General features: G+C 44.3%; 1 protein-coding gene across 5 annotated transcripts in view; it reads left to right on the top strand.

Moving 5' to 3' along the window:
* The first annotated feature begins 302 nt into the window (after positions 1-302).
* The window catches only part of ETV6 (ETS variant transcription factor 6), a 165014-nt gene continuing 141832 nt past the window's right edge, over positions 303-23484 (top strand). For all 5 annotated transcript variants that reach the window (XM_075901018.1, XM_075901025.1, XM_006115482.4 and 2 more), the window contains exon 1: positions 303-802. Coding sequence is in view for 2 of the 5 variants with exons in the window: in XM_006115482.4 (XP_006115544.1) it covers positions 770-802 (33 nt within the window). In the remaining 3 variants the exon portion in view is untranslated. The remainder of the gene's footprint in view (positions 803-23484) is intronic.

Raw genomic sequence — 23484 nt, forward strand, 5'->3', positions numbered from 1 at the left:
GACTCTCCCCTCCGCGCAGATAGCTCTGCGTTTAAATGTTAACAGATCTTCGGGCAATGAACTGTCAATGAAAACAATTTGTTTCTTTCCTTCTTCTATGATCCCATTTTCTTGTTTGTTTTGTCTACCCCAGGTTTGAGACCAGAACTATGTAACTCCCCCTTCTTTCTCTCATTTCACCATCAATTTGGACACCCCTTTGTGTCAGCAGATTCCCCTCGTTCTTTTTCTCCTCCTACCATGCCCTGCATGTCTTTTTCCCTGTTGCCTGACGGTAACATGAGCTTGTATTTCCTGGTGGCAGGGCTCCTTTAAGAGGCAGAGCTCAGTGCTGGGAATTCACGTCAGTTTCAGCCCTGAAACTCTCAAGATCAATGAGCAAAGAGCTTTCTCTCACTTCTGTCTTTCAGTTTCTCTCTTCCAGGAAGGAAAACATTCACGGAGAGGGGGAGAGAGCGAGGACACCAGCCTCACCCTTCAGCTCTCAAAACACAACACCGGCAAATTACATCAAACATATTCACCCCTTCCTTCAAAGGAAAAAAACCAAACAACCCAGCCAAACATCACAACAAAACTATGCAGGCTGCCTCTCCGAGGGGCAAATCTGCAGGATCTTTGGGGCTATGTGGAAAGATGGTTGGAGTAACTTCTCCTTAAATGATTACGTCTGTGTGTGAAGGATTTCTGGGTTGGGGAGAGGAAAGGAAAGTGGAAAAAAACTGAGAACTTCCTGATCTCTCGCTCCTTTCCCCCCCTTCTGTGAGACATGTCTGAGGCTCCTGCTCAGTGTTGCATCAAGGTAAAAACCCATTTTCCCGTTTTGAAACCTGCCTCGATCCAGACAGTGTTTGCAGCGTGGGGAAATTGCAGAGATTATATTTCGAAGTGAGCTCTCCTCTGGGAGGGGTGCGTGAACCGGGCTGGGGGTGGGGAATGCAGTTTTTTTTTTTAAACCTTGCTCTCTATTGCCTTTTTGTCTTCTTGAAATATACAATGAAACCCTTGGCATAACCGAGCCGGGAACTCAAGCTTGTTTTGTTTGTTGGCTGCTGGAGTTTGGGCAGTAAATACTCGGCGAATTTCTGGCTCAGCCTGATGTCTGTTTGTCCCTGGACATGAAGAGTACATGTGAACTTTCTGTGCTTGGGGGGGGGGGGGGGAGGAGGGAGAGAAAGGTCTGCAGAAATGTCAATAGAAACATTTGTTTGTATGGAAATGCTAGTTTGGCAAGAGCAGGAAAGACCTGTTTTCTCAGACGAGAAGAACTTACCGCACATTTGAACTCGCGCTTGTGTTAGTGTTTGATATGCAAACGCCCTCCATATGGCAGGGGCAAAATGTAGGTGCTTTTGAAATTCTCCAAGATGATCGGGGAGGGTGGGTTGGTTGGGTTTGCTTGTTTGGCCAGACGTGTGCGCGGCATCCTGACAACTCTAAACAAGTCTCAGATTAGCTTGATTCCCATTGCACAAAAGGGGGAATGCCTCTGTCCTTGTGAATACGGTGGGGAGGGGGGACCCTCCCCCCCCAGTGCACAAGTATATTTCAGAGTGATTGCCGCTGCTGGACCCAACGCCACGGCGGATGGTTTAAAAGAATACCTGGTACCTGGCCCCTGGCGGTTTGGCGACCCTGGCTTTTTGGCTGTCGCAGCTGCTGCTCGAAAGTTTGGAGAAAGTTTGCTGTGGTGGAAGGGACGCAGTGTGTACTTTCACGAGCAGGGCTGTTGGTGCTGTTTTTTAATCGCTGTGTGGCTCTTCTCCATGAGTAGGACTAGCATGCTCTTTGCCTTGCGAGGGTCCTGTAAAGGAGTGTGTTTCTTTGTGGCTTGGCCTATTGGACACAGTGAGGTTTCCCCTTTTAAGGGGAGACAGTGTAAAGAGTGAAGAAAAGAAAGTTTCCTCTCTTGTCCAGAACCTTCCTATCAAGACAATCCATGTAGACAATGATTTCCTTTGAAGTACCTCTGCCCCCACCATTTATGCTTGAATTACTTTTTTTTTCCTTGAGGACTTATTTTATTTCACTTGCAAGCTGGACAGGAATGTGTCCATAACTGGTACTGTTCAGAAACATTTTATGACAGTCAATAGGTAGGCAGAAATGGTGATTGCCATAGTATCTGAAAGGTGGAACAGCCTGCAATACAAAGTTATTTATCCCACTGAATGCAAAAGAACCCTTTTTGTCCTGCATGTTTGCACATTTCGGATTATAGCCCAGAAGTTTTCAAATTCTAGGTAATTTCTCTTTCTGGGTAAACTAACTGCATCACAATGTCCTGTGAACTCCCATGGCATAAATAATATAGTTTATTTGACTTTTTCATGGATAGGCAAACTAGAGACGAGGATACTGTGTGTGTTTAATAGGATAGCAAAACATTTTGATAAAGGGAAAAATCTGAATTGCTAACTAAGCAGCATCTTTTTAATAAGTACCAGTTATGGACACATTCTGCTTTAATATATACAAGTAAAAAGCTATTGATTTTTCTAACAAACCCCATAAAAACATTATATATGGAGATGAGATCACAAACTACTAAAAACAATGCTGCTAAGTGGCTCATTACTTTGCATCAGAAATGGGGCATCTTGTAAATAAATGAATCTTGCACGTCAAGTTAGTGACAAAGTCTCATTGATTTACGGTACAGCATGCTTGATCCCCCACAATATTTAACATTATGGAACCATATTATAAGGGGTTCCCCACATATTACTTGTCTGTTTCTTACTGCATCATACTAATAGTGGAAATATGGAAGTGTTTTGTTATGCGTAACGGGATGTCATTAAATATATTTTTTTAAATACTGTGGCCTGAATATTTAAAAAGGCCCTTCACATTTTTATGGGTGTTTTTCTGCTCTCACATTGACACTGAGGATGATCTCATTAGCAAGAGAGAAGTCGGCTACCATACAGGGGAAGCCCTAAGTCCAACTATACACAGAGTGCTATCACATGCACAAATAAACAAAATGGAAGGAATTTTTTTTGTCTGACTTCTCTCAGTTATAATTTTTAGTTGTTCCTCTTAAGTACTGAAGAGGAACTTTTCCGACAGAAATGTGAATTTCAAACAGATGATATCCCTTTAATAGTCAAACCATTTTGGATCATTTTCCCTTCGTTCGACTGCGTACTATCACAATCTTTGAACATTTGTCTCATTCAGGATAGATCCAAAGGTAATTCTAGGTCAGTAACTGGAATCAAAAGAACATCTCTAAATGATGGTGTAACCATACCAGTGCAATCCAATATTGCATGATAGCCTCATGCCAGCTTGCAGTGCAGAGTGTTTACTCAAGAGCATATAAGCAAGCATTGCATTGTATTACAAGTCTGCTGAGACCCTGTCTTGTATCTTGCTGCTGTAAACAGCACATGTTTCAATGTTGAATTGTCTGGTTGACCAGAGCATTCCAGTAGAAACCTATGAACTGGACGAAGTGTTTATAGATATAAGTATTTTGCTAGGGCTTTTCCTCCCTCAACAAGGAGCAAATCAGCATGCAATAAATTCCACAGCAACTAGTGTGGTGAACCATGGACAGCCAGACTGAAAGGAGTGAAGGAGAGTGCTTTGTTTTGTGTGTGAGATGTTCCTACCGCACCCGAAAAGCACTATCAGAAGATTTAGGAAGGATTTCTGAGGATGAAGTTCTGGTACGCTTGTCTGCTCTCACCTCTCAGTCAATACACATTCACAGTAATATATCTGTTGAATGGCTATTGGGGGGGAGGGGAGTATGCTTACACAGTGATAAATTTTACATTTTTGGTTTGTTGCAAGTATGTGTGTGTGTGTGTGTGTGTGTGTGTGTGTGTGTGTGTGTGTAAACATTCATTTTCTGTGAGGGGAAAAAAATGAACGCCAAGGCCCTGTTCCCACGAACACTGATGCACTTGCTGAATAAGCAATGGCAAGAAGTCCTATTAACAGGGCTCGACAAATAATGCAATCTACTCGCCTATGGTGAGTAGATTGCAACCCAAAAGAGCCGGGTTCTGGCGATCTGCGCATGCGCAGATTGCTGGACAGTGTGGCTGGCGAGCAGGGCTCGCCGCAGTTCGGCCAGCCCTTCCTATTAACATCAATGAGGCTATGTCTACACTACAAAGAAAAATCGGGAAAAGATACACAAATTGCGAACCGCATCTTTTTCCTCTTTTCTTCTGAAAGAGGTGTTTCTGACATTTGGCCTGTCTACACGGGGCCAAATGCCAGGAAAAAAAAACTTTTTCAGAACATCCCTTCTTCCTCATAGAAAAAGGTTTACAGGGATGCCAAAAAACCATGTCTGCTTTTCCGAATTTTTTTTTCGGAAAGGCAGACGCATTCCTTGGACATGGCAGAGCAGTGTAGCCAGGACTGGCCTTACCATGAGACAAACTGAGGCAGCCGTCTCAGGTGCCAGACTGTGGGGGGCACCACTAGGACCCAGAGAACTGAGACCTTTCAAAGTTTTGACCCAAGCGATGGGGCATAGGGGCATCATTTGAGCTCCAAGCCTCAGGTGCCAAAATGTTATGGGCCAGCCCTGAGTGTAGCCATAGCCTGAGAGTCAGAAGGCTATCTAGTAATCTTCCCAGCTCCTGAAATTATTTGATTTGATGAGAATCAGCTTTTTGTTTTCTTTTTAAGAAAATTCCTGGTTGTGGAAAAGAGCCTTAAAACATGACCTGAGTGCACCAGAAAAGATCAAAAAGCACATAGAAAGAGCCCAGAGTGATTTATTTATTTATTTTCTTAAAAAAAAAATCTCCTGACTTTTAATACAATCTAATGATTTTTGGGAGTCCGGCTCAATTTTTGAAAACTTCGCTTGAAGATTCTGTCCATTTTATCCACAAAACTTTTTTTTTCTATCACTTTTTTAACAAGGCTTTGGTCTCAGAAGCATATGGTACCTACAAGTGCGACTCCTTCAAAGAGAAAAAAGCTTCCCGTGATGATGCAGGCCAAACTGCTCTTGGCTGGTATGAGTTTAAAAATCCAAATGAAAGTTTCTTCTTGCTGTTTTTCAAGGGTCAGCATGTTCAGCTTGCAGATTAGAATTCATCCAAACTTGATTTGTTATGCATATCTCATTGATGCTTCAAATGCAAACTAGTTCCAAAGCTTGGATGTTGCTGTATACTGCACTGATTGATATAGGCCCTCGTGCCTAAATAAAGCCCCATTTTCGTCAATACAAATCCTGATAGGTGTGGAGCTTCACCAAAGAGGTGCTCATTTTAGAGTCAAGTCTAATTTATAATGATTAGAAGAGAGACTATGTTCTAAATTTTGAGTTCAAGGGACCAATGAAAAGGCTGAGCCATTTACCTGAATTTTGCCTTTCTAGATATCAGTTTCAGTGTTTGATTTCTATTTCATTAATGCTTTTTTTTTAAAGGAATTGCCATTTATTTTTTTCTCCAGTGTGATGATGAACAGTGTAAATTTCCATTCTAGAACAATTCTGGCTCATGCCACTAGAGTCCTGCCACCCTTAAAGAAGGCTAACTCATTACTTGGGAAAGATAGACCCCTTAATTCGTACTTGGAAACTTATCTACTGTATTAAGGGTCTGGTTCTTCTCATCTTGATGCCAATCAGTGGATGCAGGCTCAAACCACAAGAGACCAGGCTTTACCAATGCAAAGTTATTTAACATTCGATTAATCGCGCAACTAATTAGCACTAGCAAAATTAATCTGCATGAATCAAAATTTTGCTAATACTGTCCCAATTACGCATTGGTTGACTATTCAGTCTATATCCTCATAGGGTAAGTCAGTTTCCTCGGAGGCAATCAAGTAGCCATCCCTATTTAACATGCCCCAATTACATAGAATTCACTGTAATGGTAATTTACATTTATATAGCAACTTGTGTCTCAAAGCACTTTGTATACCTACTGTGCCTTTTGGGGCGGGTGAAGGCAGCCAAACAACACATAGGTAATAAGAATGGTGATCAGTAGAAATGAAATCTTCTGCAGTTACACACTGTGGTAAATCCCATCTCTTACCAAATGCAATAAGTGCTCTTTAATGTCCATACTGAAGAGAGCTTCAGGTTTTTAAGGTCTTCTATGAAAAAATCACTCAAGTTGCATGGCACTCTGCCTATCTCAAGGAACAGCTGACCCCTGGGTTCCCAGGAAGTTAAAAAAATCTTTTTTTCCCCCCCAGAAGGATCATCTCGCATGACCTCCTGTATAACAGAGGATGTTAATTATCTCTGTATTGAATGCAGAACTTGGGTTAAACTTAAGCATTTCAGGTCCCAGAAAACAAGACTGTTGTGTGCCACAAGCAGAGAACAAGAGAGACTGAGGTGCCACTGGTTTTGGGTGTCTATGTCTTAGGCTACGTCTACATTGGCCCCTATTACAGAATAGGCATGCAAATGTAGCACTTTGGAAGAGGCAAATCCGCGGGGGATTTAAATATCCCACGCGGCATTTGCATTTTCATGGCCGCCGCTTTTTTCCGGCTTGGAGATAAGCCGGAGAAAAGCGTCCAGACTGGCGCGATCCTCAGGAATAAAGCCCTATTCTGGAGGATCTCTTATTCCTACTTGCAAGCCAGAAAAAAGCGGCGGCCATGAAAATGCAAATGCCGCGGGGGATATTTAAATCCCCCGCGGATTTGCCTCTTCCAAAGTGCTACATTTGCATGCCTATTCCGTAATAGGCGGCCAGTGTAGACACAGCCTTAGAGTATTTGAGATTTATGTCTCAAGTTGGATGCCCAAAAGCTAAGCCACTCAGAATTAGTGATCACTTCTGGAGGCGTTGACTTTGATATCTCTGGGTATGTCTAGACTACATGCCTCTGCCGACAGAGGCATGTAAAATAGGCTACCCAACATAGTCAATTAAGCCAGGATTTAAATATCCCTGGCTTCATTAAAATAAAAATGGCCACTACGCTGTGCCGGATCAGCTGATCGTCGGCACAGCGCGTGAGTCAAGACACGGATCAGTCAACAGGGGACGTCTTCGTCTACCGCTCCTGTAAACCTCATTCGTATATGTCGGCAGAGGCATGTAGTCTAGACATACCATCTGTGCCTTCATTTTCCCCACCCATGAAATGGGGATAGTACCTATGTCTGTGGGGGTGTTTTGAGGCTTAACTAAATACCATTTGTAATACATCAGGCATTAGCAGATCATTTATTAAGACAAACAGTGGCAGAGAAGCTCCCTGATTTGTGCCCATTGCTTTACATTATGTGACCTCCAGGGAGACGTCCCTTCTCCACTTGATTTTGCAATATCCTAGACTTCTTAAAAAGATTGTTACATTTGCAAGAAGTTAAATTCCCTTTGCAGTTTTAGATGGCATTTCACAGCATTCCCAATATGTGAAGCTATATTTGAGCAGGCCAACCAAGTCAAATGTAGCAGTCTAGGCAATTACAATGTTTTAAGGTTCAAACTGAGCAGAGCAACTAAATGGACCTAACAAAATGTTCCGCATTCATATCATCAAAACTGCTGGAACAACCTCCTAAAGACACAGTTTATTCATTAGAACTACAGACCAAGCCAAATTGTAAACAATAAACAATATTGGTTCAGCTTTGTTGAGTGGTGTGCACAAAGTTGATGATCAGAACATGAGGGGCAAGAGCTTTGCTCCCAGCCTCCTGCAATTACAGAGATCAATAGGGTTGAACAGATTTTACTGAAATTTTTTGAGAAATGTCACCTCCGGGTGGAGACCAACCGTGGAAAATCTTCAGACTTAATGGAATCTGTTTGAGAAAGTTATGAGCAATCATAGGACTGGGCTTTTCATGGTTTTTGCATTTCAATCTATAGCTATTCCTGCTTCTCGAATATAAGAGAGAGACAAGCTGGATGAAGTAATATCTTTTATTGGACCAACTTCTGTTGGTGAGGCAGATGAGCTTTCGAGCTAATAGAGCTCGAAGTAGGTCCAGTAAAAGATATTACCTCACCCACCTTATCTCCCTAATATCCTCGGACCAACATAGCTACAACTACATTGCACATTTTAATATATTGGTACTTAACGCCATTGGGCATTCTGGTTACAATAGTGCAGCTACAGCTGTTTCTTTATAAACATGATTTTCTAAAGATTATTCCTTGTTGCTCCTCTTTGCGTCCTCTTTACCCTGGTTAAAAAAATGTGTGTTTTCTAAGGGGTCAAATCAGGGGCAAAAGAGAGAAACAGAGATGCTCACAATGGTATCACTTGTATGTCCGATGGAAGGTTAAACATGAGAGGCGGGTGAGTGGCCCCTTAAAATTGGATAGAACCTTGTAGAATGCTGTGACTGGCACTGTGTGTATCTTAAGGAGTTATCCTGTCTAAGGCTACTTCTAGATTACATCCCTCTGTTGACAGAGGGATGTAAACCTCATTTTTTGAGGAGTACAGGATCTTTCGAAAAAGCCTGCTGTTTTCGAAAGAACCACGTCCAGGCCGCAGTTTTACTTTCGAAATGGTGCTTTTTTTGAAAGAGTGCCATGACGCGATTATGCAAATGAAGTGCAGGATATTTAAATCCCTGCTTCATTTGCACTTTCAAAATGCCTCATTTTACATCCCTCTGTTGAAAGAGGGATGTAGTCTAGACACAGCGTAATAGGCCCCCGTCAATACTTTCCAATTGTCACACCGTTAAAATGTGGTGCTTATTTAGTACGGGGTGGGCAATAAGTGGCCCGCAGGTCAGATGTGGACCCTGGTCGGCTGCTAGATGCTTTATTTATCCATGTAGATTTCCAAAAGGGCCATGCACATCAGGTATAGATGCCTTTGGAAAATCTGGCCATAGGTATCTCAGTGAGAGCTGCTGAGGAGTTTTGAAAATACAGCCACTAATGTAGCTACAGCCCCCGTTGGTCGCAGTTCGCCGTTCCCAACCAATAGAAGCTGTGGGAAGTGGTGGCCTGTCTCTGGGCACTTCTGGCAACTCCGGTTGACCAGGAATGGCGAACCAATGCCATTGGGAGCTGCGAATGGCGGTACCTGAGGCTATGCAGTTGAATAAAGTGTCTGGAAGCCCCTCAGGGACTAACCCTGGTGAACCACATCCAAACCACGGCTGCTTATCCCCCCGCTCTCCGATTTACTGGATCTTCTAATTCACTTTTCCAGCAGCCAAATTATTTGGTTTTTATTCTCAATTCCCCCCCCCCCCCCCGGGGAAGGGGGGGGGGTGACTTTAAGACATTGTTTGCTTTCGGTTGCACCTATACCAAGCCAGGAGCACAGGTGGGTCGGAAATACTCCTTATTATTTGTGTTGCAGTAATGTGCCTGGGCACCAATCAAGGACCACGACGGCGCATTTTGCTAGGTGCTGTGCAGACTGTGAGAAAACATTCCCTACACCAAATTGCTCTCTGTCTAGTCTATGACAAGGCACAGCCGTTGGATGAGATTAACAACACGAGTGAAGGAAGGAGGAGGTAAGAATGAAGAGCAGAAAATTGTAGGGAACACATAGGTGTGTCCAACTCAAATTTCTAAACTGATTCAGCTGGCTAGTTAATAGGACGGCACACTGGGTTAGATTTTCAACTGTGCTCATGTCCTGATTTCTAAGCGCTTAGGGCCAAGAGTTGGAATGAGATTTTTCAGAAGAGTTCAGCTCTCATATAGATAGGCACCTAAATTAATGGCTGTATTTTCAAACTCCTCAGCAGCTCTCACTGAGATACCTATGGCAAGTTTTTCAAAAGGCATCTACACCTGATGTGCATGGCCCTTTTGGAAATCCAGCCACTTATGTGCCTATCTTGGAGATGGGATCTTTTGAAAATGTTTCCCAGAGTACTAAACAAATAATATAAAATTCTACCCTAGGAAGGTGCTTAAACTAGAAGGTAACTTTCCTAAAGTCTGTAGGATGCCTTCAGAAGGTGTCAATTTCCATAGGTTGGTGCGTGGACCATTCTATTAAAATGTAATACAATTTTTACTGCTATAGATGGTTATATAAAGAGTCTCACTTTCTACTAAATACTGTAGGTTTTAAGAACACTTCCTATGGAACACAAATTATTAAATTCGACAGGATTTTCAAGAGGGACAGTTTCCAAATTCAACTGAAACTTCATTTGGCCTATTGGCTGGCTAAATAGAGCATAACTCCTATCTATTCTTACATATTCTCCAGCATCCCGGAAAAGCAATGCAGTCCAGATGTAGCCTTACTGTTTGGGATTTCCATGTTAAAATACTGCAGAGTACTGACTGGATTGTTACACAGATTGGTATTATGTGTAGACAGGATACCAACCCACATTACAGAACTACCATAAAACCAGCTCCAAACATTCAAAAGTTGTAAGCCATGCTTTAAAAAAGGTTTAAAATCGTGATTTTAAAAACCCAAGGAAATGTGGGTTATTTTTATTTGCTTTCTGGTTTCTGAGATCTTTCAGTGCATCCGGGTCACAATTTGAAGCTGTTCTCTGCAACTGAGTGCTTGAAACTTCCATTAAAAATGTGTAAGCTGAAATTCTTCTCTAATTACTAGATTCCAGATATCATGGGAGTCATGATGAAATCCATGAATTGGCAACTCTGGAACTATCCTAAAGTCAGTGGCCAAATTCTCTAGTCAGTGGGGTTATAAACTCTGGGAATTTTTAGCCCATTCTCTGCAACTCACGTGCCCTTTTCTTCCTGTGAAAAGATGACATTGTAAGGGAGGCCTAGATGGCTCACTTGAATGTTGTGAGGCTCAGTTCATTAAACTATGTAAATCACTCCAAAAGCTTCCAGTAAAAGTTCCTGTTTTTTAGGAATTTTATTGGAGATCTGTGCCAGGAATCCCCTGAAGGAAGTGATTCTTTTTATTTTGCCTGATAAATGAGGAAAATGCTACAGAAAAGTCCTCTCCAGCCTGTTTCATGATATAGGATGAAACCCATGCATGACTGAATGCTGAGTTTTCCTCAGGCCTGCCAAGGAGAGAGAAGGCAAATGGGCCAGTTTGCTCCTAGGCCCAACAATACAAAAGGGTGGGCCTGGAGCTCCCAGACTGCTGCTGTGACCGGAGCCCTGGGCCCTTTAAATTGCTCCCAGAGTGCCGCCTGGTGTGCTCCAGGCAGTGCTGAGGGCTGCCTGGGGGAGGTGTGGCACGCTCTGGGAAGCACTGAGGGTTGTCTAGTCCCATCCCTACCCCTTCTGCCTGAGGCCCTGTCCCTTCTGCAGATGGGGAGCAGTCTCCCCTGCTTTGCCCAGGAGCCCAGCAAGGCTGTCAGCTCTGCTGGCTTCACCTTGCTTATGTGGTTGCCAATACCTCATTCTGTGCGAGAAAGCTGGGATTCTGAGGGCAGTCAAGGGACTGTGGATGGGCGAATGGGAAATGGGGAGTGGGAAGCAGGAGGTGCAGTGTGGGGCAAGAGGGGCACAGACTTGTCAGAGCCATGATGGAGGCAAACGGTAGAGCCAGTTCAGGACAGCAGGATACTCCCCTCCAGGGAACCAACTAATAGTTTAAGCTGCTCCTCATCTCCGGAAGAGCAATTGGTATCTGAGACCCCATGGGAAGCTGCTGGTTTTTTACTGGAGGTGAGAAGTGCATGCAGGGGCTTGATATTCCTGCTACCAGACCTGGGATGACAGCTGGGGCACTAGCTCCCCGAAACGGGTGCTCACGAACCCCAGAATGACTGACCAAAGGCCTGGCAATATTTTTCCAATTCAACTATGCAGCTAATTGTGTCACCATCCACCAACTTCAGCAAAGGGAGATTGGGAAATCCTACCTGAGATGGGTCCCTCAGCTATTCAGGGGGAACAGCAAAAGAATTCCAGTAGCAGCTAGGAGAGAATTAGAGGTGTATAACGCACTCTCCTCTGCTACAGCAGAGAGGGCTGTCCTCCCTGCTCACCCTCCTCCATGGTAGGAACATTAAGAACTTCCTCTTCTGTTTGGTCTACTTTAACCACTAGCTGACCTTGTCAATCAGCGAATCTAATCAGCAGCAAGTAAGCTACAGAACTTGTGTAGCAGCCTGGAGCCAGAATTCAAATAAAGGCTCATGCAGTCCTGAACCGGCATTTGGGGGAAGAAAAAGGAAAATTCCTCATGCTAGAAAGCTTCTCCAGAGATCCCATAAGAGTAATATCATTAAAACTGCTACTCAGTACAATCCTCCTTCTTGGTCCTAAGCAAGCATCCGCCTGCACCCTTTGGGTATATCTACACTGCACCGTAGGTCGAACTAAGATACGCAATGTGAGCTATGCAAATTGCGTGTCTTATTTCAATGTTATTTTGAAATAGCTTATTTCAAAGTTTGGGGCTGTCTACATGGCACTTATTGTGAAATAAATTGCTATTCCAAAACGTCCCTTACTCCTCATGGAATGAAGTTTACAGGGATGTCGGAATAGTGAGCCCATTATATTTCAAAATAACAGGTACGCTCAAAAGACGCGGAATAGCTATTTTGGGATACCTCTGCCTCCCGAAATGGCACTGCAGTGTAGATATAGCCTTAGTCTCTCCATTATTATTATTATTAACTAGCAAGAGTGCTGAGTGAGAATCTGAATATTTCTAGCTCCTTAAGGGATTTTAAGAAGCCCAGTCTACTAGGTGGCGAACTAGAAGGAGGCTAGTTTTGTTGGTGTTCGTTTTCAGAGTCAAGAAAGGAAGTGAGAGGAAAAAAGCCTTCAGGGAATACATGGAAGGGGAATTCCAGCCTAGCCTTTGAAAACGCAGAAGTTGTCTGGTTTTGAGGAAGGGACAGTGTTCACTTCCAGGAATCATATATGGGTGGAAGTATGCCTTTACAAAGGCCTTTGAGTTCCTATTGCTATACATTTGAAACATGTTTCTGAATCCCCTTCAGCATTAGCTCTCTTATGTACATGATAAATGGGAAGGCAAAAGCTGGAGCAGAAAATGACCAGTCTGAGATTGTATTTGTTGTGCTCTCTTTTTCCTTTAGATACTCTTTCCCCTACACTTCTCTTCTAACTCCACCCTACCCCAAAATTTCTGTGTGCAGTGGATTGGTGCACAGCAATGTTCCCTGTAATATTAGCCCTGGGAGCATCCACCAGCTCTCTTGTAGCTCCTCAGCTAGAGTGTACAGTTGTGCCCAGACTGGTGCTTTCAGAGCAGGGCATTGAAGCTGATGCTTTCACCATCTGGCCACGTGTGACAAGAAGTAATTGAGCTGCCTTGTTCAGTAGCCACTGCTCCGTTTGCGGAGACCTTGGGCTGAGCTCTAGTGCTGAAAAGTTAACAAGTGTGCTTTTGTGCCCTCTTCATTTTATCCTTTCTACGCAATTCCCGTTTTGAATCCGAGCCATGGGAACCTTGTGCCTTCACCCTGCTGGGCTGAAGCATGAGAGAGAATATAAGCATCAGACATGTTACACAGTCAGCTAATAGAAGGGGCATTTTGGTGATTCAGCACCCTTAGCATTTGCATGTGCAGTCGAGGATGCTGTCCTAGACATTGGATAAGCCTCCTTTTTCAAGAGGAGTTAGTATAGATCTCATGGATAGAATAGAATAGACTTTGATTGTACCTTGGCACTTTTAATACAGTGTTAACCTGCTTTCTATATTAAGTACTTATATGGCCACCATTACCATAGTAACACCATCTTTTCATGTATTTATTATCACAGCACCCTTGAGACATAGGAAAATGTTATTAACCCATTTTCACAGATGGGGAACAGATCGACTAAGGGCATGTCTACACAGCAACAAGACAACTGTCCATGCCAGCTGCCTCAGGCTATTTCATGGCTGTGCAGACCTCGGGGCTCAGGTTGGAACCTAGACTCTAGGACCCTGTGAGGAGGGAAGGTCCTGGAAGTCTACGCAGCCATGAAGCAGACACACAACCTGAACCCAAATAGGCTGGCATGGGCCAACACTGGGTGTCTGGCTGTTGTGTAGACAAACCCTTAGCGATTTGCCTGAATCCACTCAAGGACTTTAATTTCAGGTCTTCCAAATTCTAGGTTGTTGTGCTGCTTTACCCTTTCTACTTAGCTACAACCTTTTAATGTGCCACGAGTCCAATACCCGTGCTGAAGAGACCATAGGCAAAACATGTGGTGTGTTCAGCTGTAATTCAGATGCTGCCTTAGGTCTGAGGACCTGCCATATTGAGTGTGAGAGAGAACACAGGTCCAAAGTTCCTCCTAATGTTCTGAAAAATGGCCATGATATCTTTTAAAATGCCCCTTGAATAATCCCCATTACGTGGTTAGCAGGGCAATAGGAAGGAGGGCTTCTCCAATAGAGTCCTTTGTTCAGAATGTTTCCCAGGGTGGAAAAATTATCCAGTCTAAGATGTATACTAAATTAATATCGACCATAGGGGGAGGGGAGGATAACATAGAAAAGAAGAGTAGAGTCATTTTCATTATGGGAGCCAGAACTATCCAGTAGACCATGATTATCCACTGGATGGTCTTCCTCCTAGGATGCACCCCAGATAATAACTAAAATATACCAGAGCTGAAGATGCACATGCTAAATTAATTGTCTCCCTGAAATAGGCATTGGAATGCTCCCATAGGCAGCAGAGGGAGAAAGGTGGGGCCTGTGCTATTTATGACAGTTTGGAGAAAGTGGTGGAAGCAGAGAGAAAAAGCATTAGTTCCTTGGCCCACCACCTTATTCAGCAGACTCCACACTTGCTGATTCTCACAGGTTCAGAGACCCTCTATGCTTGCCCAGCTACACCGTCAGGCATATTATGGGTAGTGCCAGCTGCAGTCATGTACAAACTAACCGCCCTCTCATCCGTGTGGGGTCATTTGGGTTTCTTCCCCTGCTACACACCCACCACCATCTGCTTTTCAGAGTAGACCTCAAGTAACTGTCCCAGGGTGGAGACAATTCTGAAACACTACAGCCCCATTACCACAATATTTCTGCCCTGGCCACTAAAATAATGTATTTATTGGCACAACACCCCTATGAGAGATGGGGTCATATGGTGGTAGCTTTCCTCTTTGTTTCCCATGTCTAGTTTAAAGAAGCAGGAAATACATCCTTTTCCTAATTTTAATGTAAGCAATTGTGGTGGCGGACACCAGGATTAGTCAATAGTGAATGGGTGGGTATATAGGTCTATGATATACCAAATGAGAACATCAACAAGACCATCTTTCTGTTGGGATGTCGGCCATATTGTGGAAAGAGTGAAAATCCTCCTCTCCCAGAGTTGGCTCTGCCCTGACTTACACATTTGGATATGTCTACACTGCAATAAAAAAACATGTAGTACTGGGTCTTCAAGCCCAGGACAGGTGATTCAGACTCATGTGCAGGGCTAAACATTTCAGTGTAAAGGTTTGGGCTCGGTTTGGAGGCCAGGCTCTAAGATCCAATCCCCTCTTGTGTGGTCTCAGAGCCTGGCTCCGTCCTGAGCCTGAATATCGACACTGAGATGTTTAGCCCCACATTCCAACCCAAGTAACCCATCCCAGGCCAGTTGCGGCTGTGCCACAAATCTTGTATTGGAGTGAAGAACTTTGTTGCTGTTTCCCTCAGCAGTGGAAACCTGACAGTGCAAGCTGGAGGTGAAACATATTTTTTCAAAAAGTTTGGGCTTTTTTGATGACCCTTATCCCAACAATTCAGAAAGTTGGTAAGAACTTCCCTGTTCTTGACTCAGCTTCTCAGCCCTGACCTCTTTTGGTGTAAAATGCTTCAATCGATTCTGGTTTTAATTACCTTAGTCCCTCTCATGAGTTTCTCCAGGCCTGGCTGGCGAAAAATAATCAGATTCTTAAATAATTCAAGGGCCATGTACCATTTTCAGATACGCACCTCCTGTTAGTTGATAAGAAGCCCGTCAATACAGTCACATACAACCATGTGTGAATTCATCCTTATTTAGCCATGGCGATAAATTTGCATCCATGGATTCTTGTCCTTAATCACTTGCAAAAAAGCTGACTGAGCTATAGAACTGTGCGATGCCTAGGAACTTGTGGTCTTCTGTATTACTGACAAGTTCTCCTTAGTATTTCACACTTCTGGATAAAAACAAATTACAAGAGCTTTTATGCTTTATGTCCTTAGCAGGTAATCTCTTTGGGGCTGGGCCTCTCTTTAGTTATGTGTGTACAGTGCCTAGTGCAATAGATATCAGGGTCATTAGGCTCAGCTGTGCTGCGAGCCATAAGGGACTGTCAGATTACATTGACTTACACCCTACCTTTTATTTCATTTTCTAAACAGAAACTTGGCCACTCTCAGCGAGATGGTAATGAGCTAGATGCAGTGTTGCTGGGTTCTGGTATGGTACTTGACGTTAGCACTGCTGGATCATAGCAATGAGCAGGTACTTCAGGGGAGGTATCAGTTCAGGCTTTCCCACATTACCCCAATAGTGTGCCTTGACTCTAGCTTGAAGGGCGCCCCACCTAGAATTTGGTGATTCCAACTCTATGCTCATAGAACCCTTGGCTTCACTGCACAGGTTGCCAGTAGTCAGGGCCATAAAAGAAGGACTGGCGTTTATTGGGTTGGTGAGATTTGTTTTTCCATGCAAAACAGTTAAGGAGGAAACCAGGCTGAAACTAACAAGGATTCTCTCTCCAATACACTTTACCAGTAAGTGTCCACAGACTCCAATGTCTATAAACTTTTCTTTTATGCAAGTGAAGTATCTCTTGGCCACACCATTGCTTTGTTTAAATGCAGATAGCAGGCCACTGAAACTGAAAGACGAGCAGCCAAAAGGGCACATAAAACCACAAGAGTGTGTGTGTATGTGTATGCACCCCCTTTGCCAAACTGTTAAATACACCTACTACAGCAGTGTGGCAATTCAATAATGTGGAAACTCAGACTTGTGGCAAGTGACTGTCTTCCATTCCTGGGTTGAAATGGAGCCTGCGTGGAAGTGCACTATTAATGAAGTATTCAAAAACATAGCAAAAGGACGATATACACCTCTCAATGATGTGAGCAATAGAATGGGCCAAGTCAAACCCACCAGCTTGAGCCATATGGCTTAATACTTAAATGGGCAGCATGTAGGCTCCGCCAAGTTACGTAGCTGGGTTGCTCAAGTAGAACACAAGAGCTATATATCCGACAAGCTGTCAAGTATTTTCTACTACTGGTTGGTTTCAGGGGAAGTCAAACATTGATCTGAAGGTATTTGACATCATGCAGGATAGGCCCTCTCTCATCCAAGCACACGACTGCTTGCTGAAATGGAAAGCAAGTCATACATGTGCAGCCCCTCTTTTTCCCTCCCAGAATATTTAAAAGGCTGATTTGGTGTGTCTTTTTCTGTTTAAACTTTATCACTGATCTAGATATAGCCTAGAACCATGGTCCCCAACCCGGTGCCCGCGGGCGCCATGGCGCCCGCCGGGCTCTTTACATGTGCCCGCGGAGAAATCTGGGCTGGCAGGTGCCAGCCCCGGGCGCATGGCCGGTCCTGGCCCTGGGTGCGCCACGCGTGATCTGGCCCCGGCGCCAGCCCCGGCCTTAGCCCCGCGGCGCTTACGGGGGGGGGCGCCGGCCCCGGGCACGCGGCGCTTGCCGGGGGGCACCGGCCCCAGGCACGTGGCTATGGGGGGGGCCCCGGGCGCGTGGCTATGGGGAGGGCCCACCCCCGGGTGCGTGGCTATGGGGGGGCCCCGCCCCCGGGCATGCGGCTGGGGGGGCCGCCCCTGGGCGGGCAAGTTTCCCCGCCCCCTGGCGCCCGGCGGGCGAACAGCCACGCCCCCTGGCGCCCGACAACCTGAAAAGGTTGGGGACCACTGGCCTAGAACAATGGCGGAGGCCACCGATTATTGGCATCTGTCATGGCTCCTTCCCCACTCTGGCACGATAAATGCAGAAGTGGGGGCCAGCAAGTGTACCCAAAACCTTATCTACCAGGCTTTAGTATAAAACTTCCCCCAAAATCTTAAAACCCTAGATTTTGGGGATAGAATCTTCGCTGCTGCCACCCAAATTAATAAAGAAACCAGGCGAGAGAGCATTTGGGAAAATCTCACCTCTAAAGTAAAAAGCAGGACACCACCATTAACCAATACCAGGTTAACAAAAAGAAAAGAGAAAACTTTTATTATCACCACACTATTCCTGTTGCAAGCATAACGATTAGATGGAAAAGTAACAAAATAATATACTCATGGAGAAACTCCACGGGCCTAGAACTTAGTTACAAAGGAAAGCCAAAACATTTTTTAAAAAGGGCACAGACAGCAGGTCCCATACCCAAACCATAAAACAACGAAACCTAACAGATTTATCTAAACTTTACCCTATTTACAGAAAGTGAAGAAAGAGCCTTTTCTTGGAGGGAGACATAGTGTCTGTCCCCCTCAATAGCTGAAGGGAACTGCCCAGAAGAAAGGAGGGAAAAACCAAAAATTCCTTTGTCCCAGTTTGAAAGTCCTACCTACATTCCTATTGGCCACTCCTCCTGGCTAGGTAAGGGACATAGTTAACTCCTTAGTCCCCAGGCTGCTGGTTAACCTTCATGATCATGACAGCATCTGATTTCAGTTTCTCCTACATCAAGTGAATTTCCTCAGTCTGGCTCTTCGTGGCTATATGGCCACACAAGCTCCGCACACAACTAGCCACAGTCACCACCTTTGACATTCGTGTCCGAGGGGACATCTAGACTGGAAGTGGAGGTGACAGAGATTCTAGGTGCTTACTCAGGCAGCTAGTCCGTCCCTCAGCCACACTGCTACTTAGAGCGTGCTCACTCACTCACAGCTAGCATGTTTACACTTGCTTGTGCTGGGAGTCCCACCTCCACCCTGCCCCAGTGTTCACTAGGTTCAGCTTTAAAACTGAATAGCTCCTAAGGGGACAGATGCGTCTTTGCTGTTCCAAAGTCCTAGCTAGAAAACGGAGGAGTTTGTCCTAAGACATTATACCCACTTCCAGAGCATGGTTTTAAAAAAATGCACGAAAATGTATGAAAGATGCATATGACTCAGGGGCACAATGTTTCTCCTTGTTAATGTAAATGAGCTTTAATATCCCATAGAAACAGAGTGCGTGAAGATTGCCCAGTAAAGCATTCAGCAGCGAGGGCATATGTTTTCATGCACAAATTGCTCTCTGGCCTCTTGTGTCTGCATCACACCGTGCTCTGCAGAAATATGATCATATATTGTTTCTCAGCTACTATAGAATGTTGTTCATTTCCCATCCTCTGCTAGCCTTTAGCACAACCCCCGGTCTAATTTCAGGCAATTCATTGGGTTTTTAGAAGATCAGGCCATGGTGTGGTGCTACAATCAGTCATTGGCACTACAACCTTAAAAGCGGTGATGAGTGTATTGAATCCCAACAGGATGCAGAGTTCACCTGTTATCTGAGTCACAAAGTAGGAGCTCAACTAAAGCCCTAGCTAATCCCATCGCTGCCCGCCCTGCTCCATCGCATGTATTTTTTTTCCAAGTAGAACAGAAATTTGGATGTGAGAGTGTTCTGTAGTAGCATGATTGTAAGTTGACAGAGTTTTGGACCGCTAAAGGAAAATATTAATTTTTAATAGGCATGTAAGAGCTGGCTGGGTTGGTGTTCACAAGGAAACCATTTCTCCTTTCTTTTCTTTGTGCCAGGGTTTGCCAAGTTTCTCAAAAGCTCAGGTGAGAGCTCAGGTTTGTTCTTTAAGCTGAAGGATACAGGCTGTATTATTTTCTTGTTGCAGGGAGAATGCATAAATTTGACTCTTTGTATGTCAGAATGAGGTTGTTCCGGGTTGAGCCTTTGAACTGATGCACTTAGGTTTGCTTTCTCTTTCCAAAGCTATCACTTGATTGTGCCCTTGATCCGTGGCCTAGGGGATAGGGTGCCTGCCGGGGTGGTAGGTTCAAGCCCCACCTGGGACGGGATGGCCAACAGTCAGGCAGCCCTGGGAAAGGTGAGATAAGGGATGCCCTGAAAGTAAGGTGGTGAGGTGGGTTCTGGCCTGGGGAGGGAAGAGTGCTGGGTTTACATTTAATTGTCAAAGACTGTTTGTCATAGGGTCTGCTCACCACTGGAGCACCTGCTAGTGGCTGTCAGAGGAATCAACTCTCATCTATCTTCAATCCCTTACTGTCACTCACTCCTTCCCAAAGGACTGAAAGTGAACAATCCATTAAGATCAACATACTGCACTGACTACAGTGAAAGACTCTGCCTCACACTATCCAAGAAATTAAGAAACCACCTGATAAGTATTTTATACAAGAAACAGAAAACCATCAAGAATGACATTTCTAACTTAAATCGTCTTTAGTCTTTAAAGTGCTACATTGTCCTGCATTTTGTTTCACTCCTTCTCTGTGACTCAGGGTGCTTTCTCTCCCTTCATGACTCAGTCCTCTGGGTTGGCCACTAACTAGCCTTCCCCTCCCTCCCAGGCTGTGTCTAGACTGGCAAGTTTTTCCGCAAAAGCAGTTGCTTTTGCGGAAAAACTTGCCAGCTGTCTACACTGGCCGCTTGAATTTCCGCGAGAACACTGACTTCCTATTGTCTGAAATCAGTGCTTCTTGCGGAAATACTATGCTGCTTCTGTTCAGGCAAAAGTCCTTTTGCGCAAAAGGGCCAGTGTAGACAGCTCAGATTTGTTTTGCGCAAAAAAGCCCCAATCACGAAAATGGCGATCGGGGCTTTTTTGCACGAAAGTGCGTCTAGATTGGCACGGACACTTTTCTGCAAAAAGTGCTTTTGCGGAAAAGCGTCCGTGCCAATCTAGATGCTCTTTTCCGCAAATGCTTTTAACGGAAAACTTTTCCATTAAAAGCATTTGCGGAAAATCATGCCAGTCTAGACGTAGCCCCAGGGTATAGAAGTCCCTGTGGTGTCTCCCACAATCCTGTTCCACTTCCCACTGGCTGAGAAGGAAAAAGAGGCCTACCTGCTGTTTCAGATTCCAACCCAGACACCCTACAATCAGCAACCAAGGACTACAGAATCTCTAACCTCAATGCTCTTTCTCTGTTCTTATTCCTTCCATTCCTCCCACAGGCTTTTTCCGCACTCTTATGGCTAAACACTTCCCTCAGGACCAAGAGCCCAGACATCTCTCCTTCCCTGGGTTGCCTTTTTTTCCCTCTCTAAGCCTGGAGAGTGACTGCTAGTTTCCACACTGCTGCATTTTTCTGCTTCAAACTTCCTAGTTTTATATCTTAGCCTGCTTGAGTTCTCTCCTAGTTGGGCTTTACCAGCCATTATCATTTTCAATCAAACCAAACTCTCTCAGGTGTGGCCTATAAGGTTAATTGGCCCTAGATGCACCATGATAAACCTCTTCAAGACTGATGTGGGATGAACACCCCATCACAAGTTTGCTTAAAAAAAGAGAAAGAAACAGTTTCTTATTCTGACCCCTGTGAGGTAGACAGAAAACTCTGCATAGCAAACTCCAGTTTTGTGATTACAGATTTATGCTGCTCTGTATTGCCAGTCCTGACAGACACTGCAGACCTGTTTAACTATGCATCAAAGTGTAAAGCTTCTAGATCGAGGGAGGAAGTTTGCCCCACATACCTAATCTAAAGGTCATTTCAGAGTTTTCAATTATCTGCTAAAATCAGGTCCCTGAAACATGATTGGAAATGATACATTCAGTCCATGAATGTTAGCTTATTCTAAGACCTGTTGAACACAGCTTTCATAGGAATCTGACATACCCAACTGTGCTTACTGCGGAGGAAGATACTTGTGCGATCTCTTTCTTTTTAAGGACAATGGGGTCAAACCATGGATTCTGCCTTATTTCCCTCTTATTGTTCCGTCAGCCTTCCAACAGTGCTAAAATATATCATATGGGGTACAGAACCTATTCATCTCAGAAAGGACAGTTGATTTTGTGGCTAAGACACTGGTTTGGGACTCAGGAGATCTGGGTTTAATTCCTGGTTCTACTACAGGGTTCCTGTGGGCAAGTAATTTGCTCTGTCTCTGCCCATCTGTAAAATAAGGATAACACTCTTTTCTTCAGAGGGGGAGCTGAGTTAGTCTGTAACTGGAAACACTTAAAAACAACTAATACTTCTAGCAGCACCTTAAAGACTAACAAAACATGTACAGGCAGTCCCCGGGTTACATGGATCTGACTTACATCGGATCCCTACTTACAAACAAGGTGAGGCAACCCCGCACTAGCTGCTTCCCCCCAGCAGACCAGGGAGACGCGGAGCGGCTTTTCTCAGCAGACACCTCAGCTTGAGAATAAAGGACTGAGGGAAGTGAGGTGTGGGAGAATAAAACTGAGCTCTGGAGAAATGTTTGGCTAGAGTTTCCCCTACAATATGTACCAGTTCCGACTTACATACAAATTCAACTTAAGAACAAACCTACAGTCCCTATCTTGTACGTAACCCAGGGACTGCCTGTAGATGGTTTCATGAGCTTTCGTGGGTACAAACCACTTCTTCAAGTGAATGGAGTATTAAAAGTCCAGTTCCCAGATAAATAGGGGATGGGCAGGAGGAGTAGGGGAAGATGGAGGAAGGAGAAAGAAGGGGAGGAAATAGTGAATTAGAGTGTTCATGTTACAAGAAGCTGATAGAGAAGGTGTAAATTGTTCGTAAATACCCATTGTCTAGTTGGTTAAATCACTAGGTTGTGGAAGGTAGTATGCTAGTCGGGTGATGTCTTCATTCATACCTTTGTGATGGGTCCCAAACTTGTAAATGAAGTTCAGTTTCAACGTTTCTCTGTGTATTTGGCTTTTGGAATTGGCCTGAAACAACACAAAATCCATAAATGAGTTCCCGGGCAGGTTAAAGTGTTTTCCAACAGGTTTCTGTGTGTTGCCTTTTCAAATATCTGATTTGTGTCCATTAATTCTTTCCCATGGAGACTGTCCAGTTTGGCCACTATACATGGCAGAGGGGCATTGCTGGCACTTGATGGCATAAATCACATTAGTGGATGTGCAGTTAAATGAGCCCCGATGTAGTGGCTGATGTGGTTGGGTCCAATGATGAAATTGCTGGTGTAGATGTGTGGACAGAGTTGGCCCCAGGGCTCATTGCAGGGGTACGTTCCTGGATGATTATGATGGCGGTGTGTTGCATAGTTACTGGAAAGAATTTGTTTGAGGCTAGGAGGTTGTCTGTAGGCGAGGTCTGGGCTTTCCCCCAAGGCTTGTGAGAGTGAGGGGTCATTTTCTAGGATAGGTTGTGGATGGTTGATAATGTGTTGGAGCTGTAGGTGATGACAAGGGAAATTCTATCTATTTATTTTGGAACTGGCCTATTAATACTACTTTCATCTGAAGAAGTGGGTTGTGCCCACAAAAGCTTATGAAACTATCAACATGTTTTGTTAGTCTTTACGGTGCTGCTAGACTATTTATTGTTTTTTAAGTTTTTCCAATATTTTCTTTATCATGATTATTTAAAGCAGCAGTTCTTTCAGGTAGGGTTTGTCTCTGACATGGCCATGTACAATGAGAGCCTGATTTTAGTTAAGGGCATCTAAATGCTATCATAATATGCATAATAAATAACTATA

This window comes from Pelodiscus sinensis, chromosome 1 (assembly GCF_049634645.1).
Source record: "Pelodiscus sinensis isolate JC-2024 chromosome 1, ASM4963464v1, whole genome shotgun sequence".
In the NCBI taxonomy this organism is placed as follows: Eukaryota; Metazoa; Chordata; order Testudines; family Trionychidae; genus Pelodiscus; species Pelodiscus sinensis.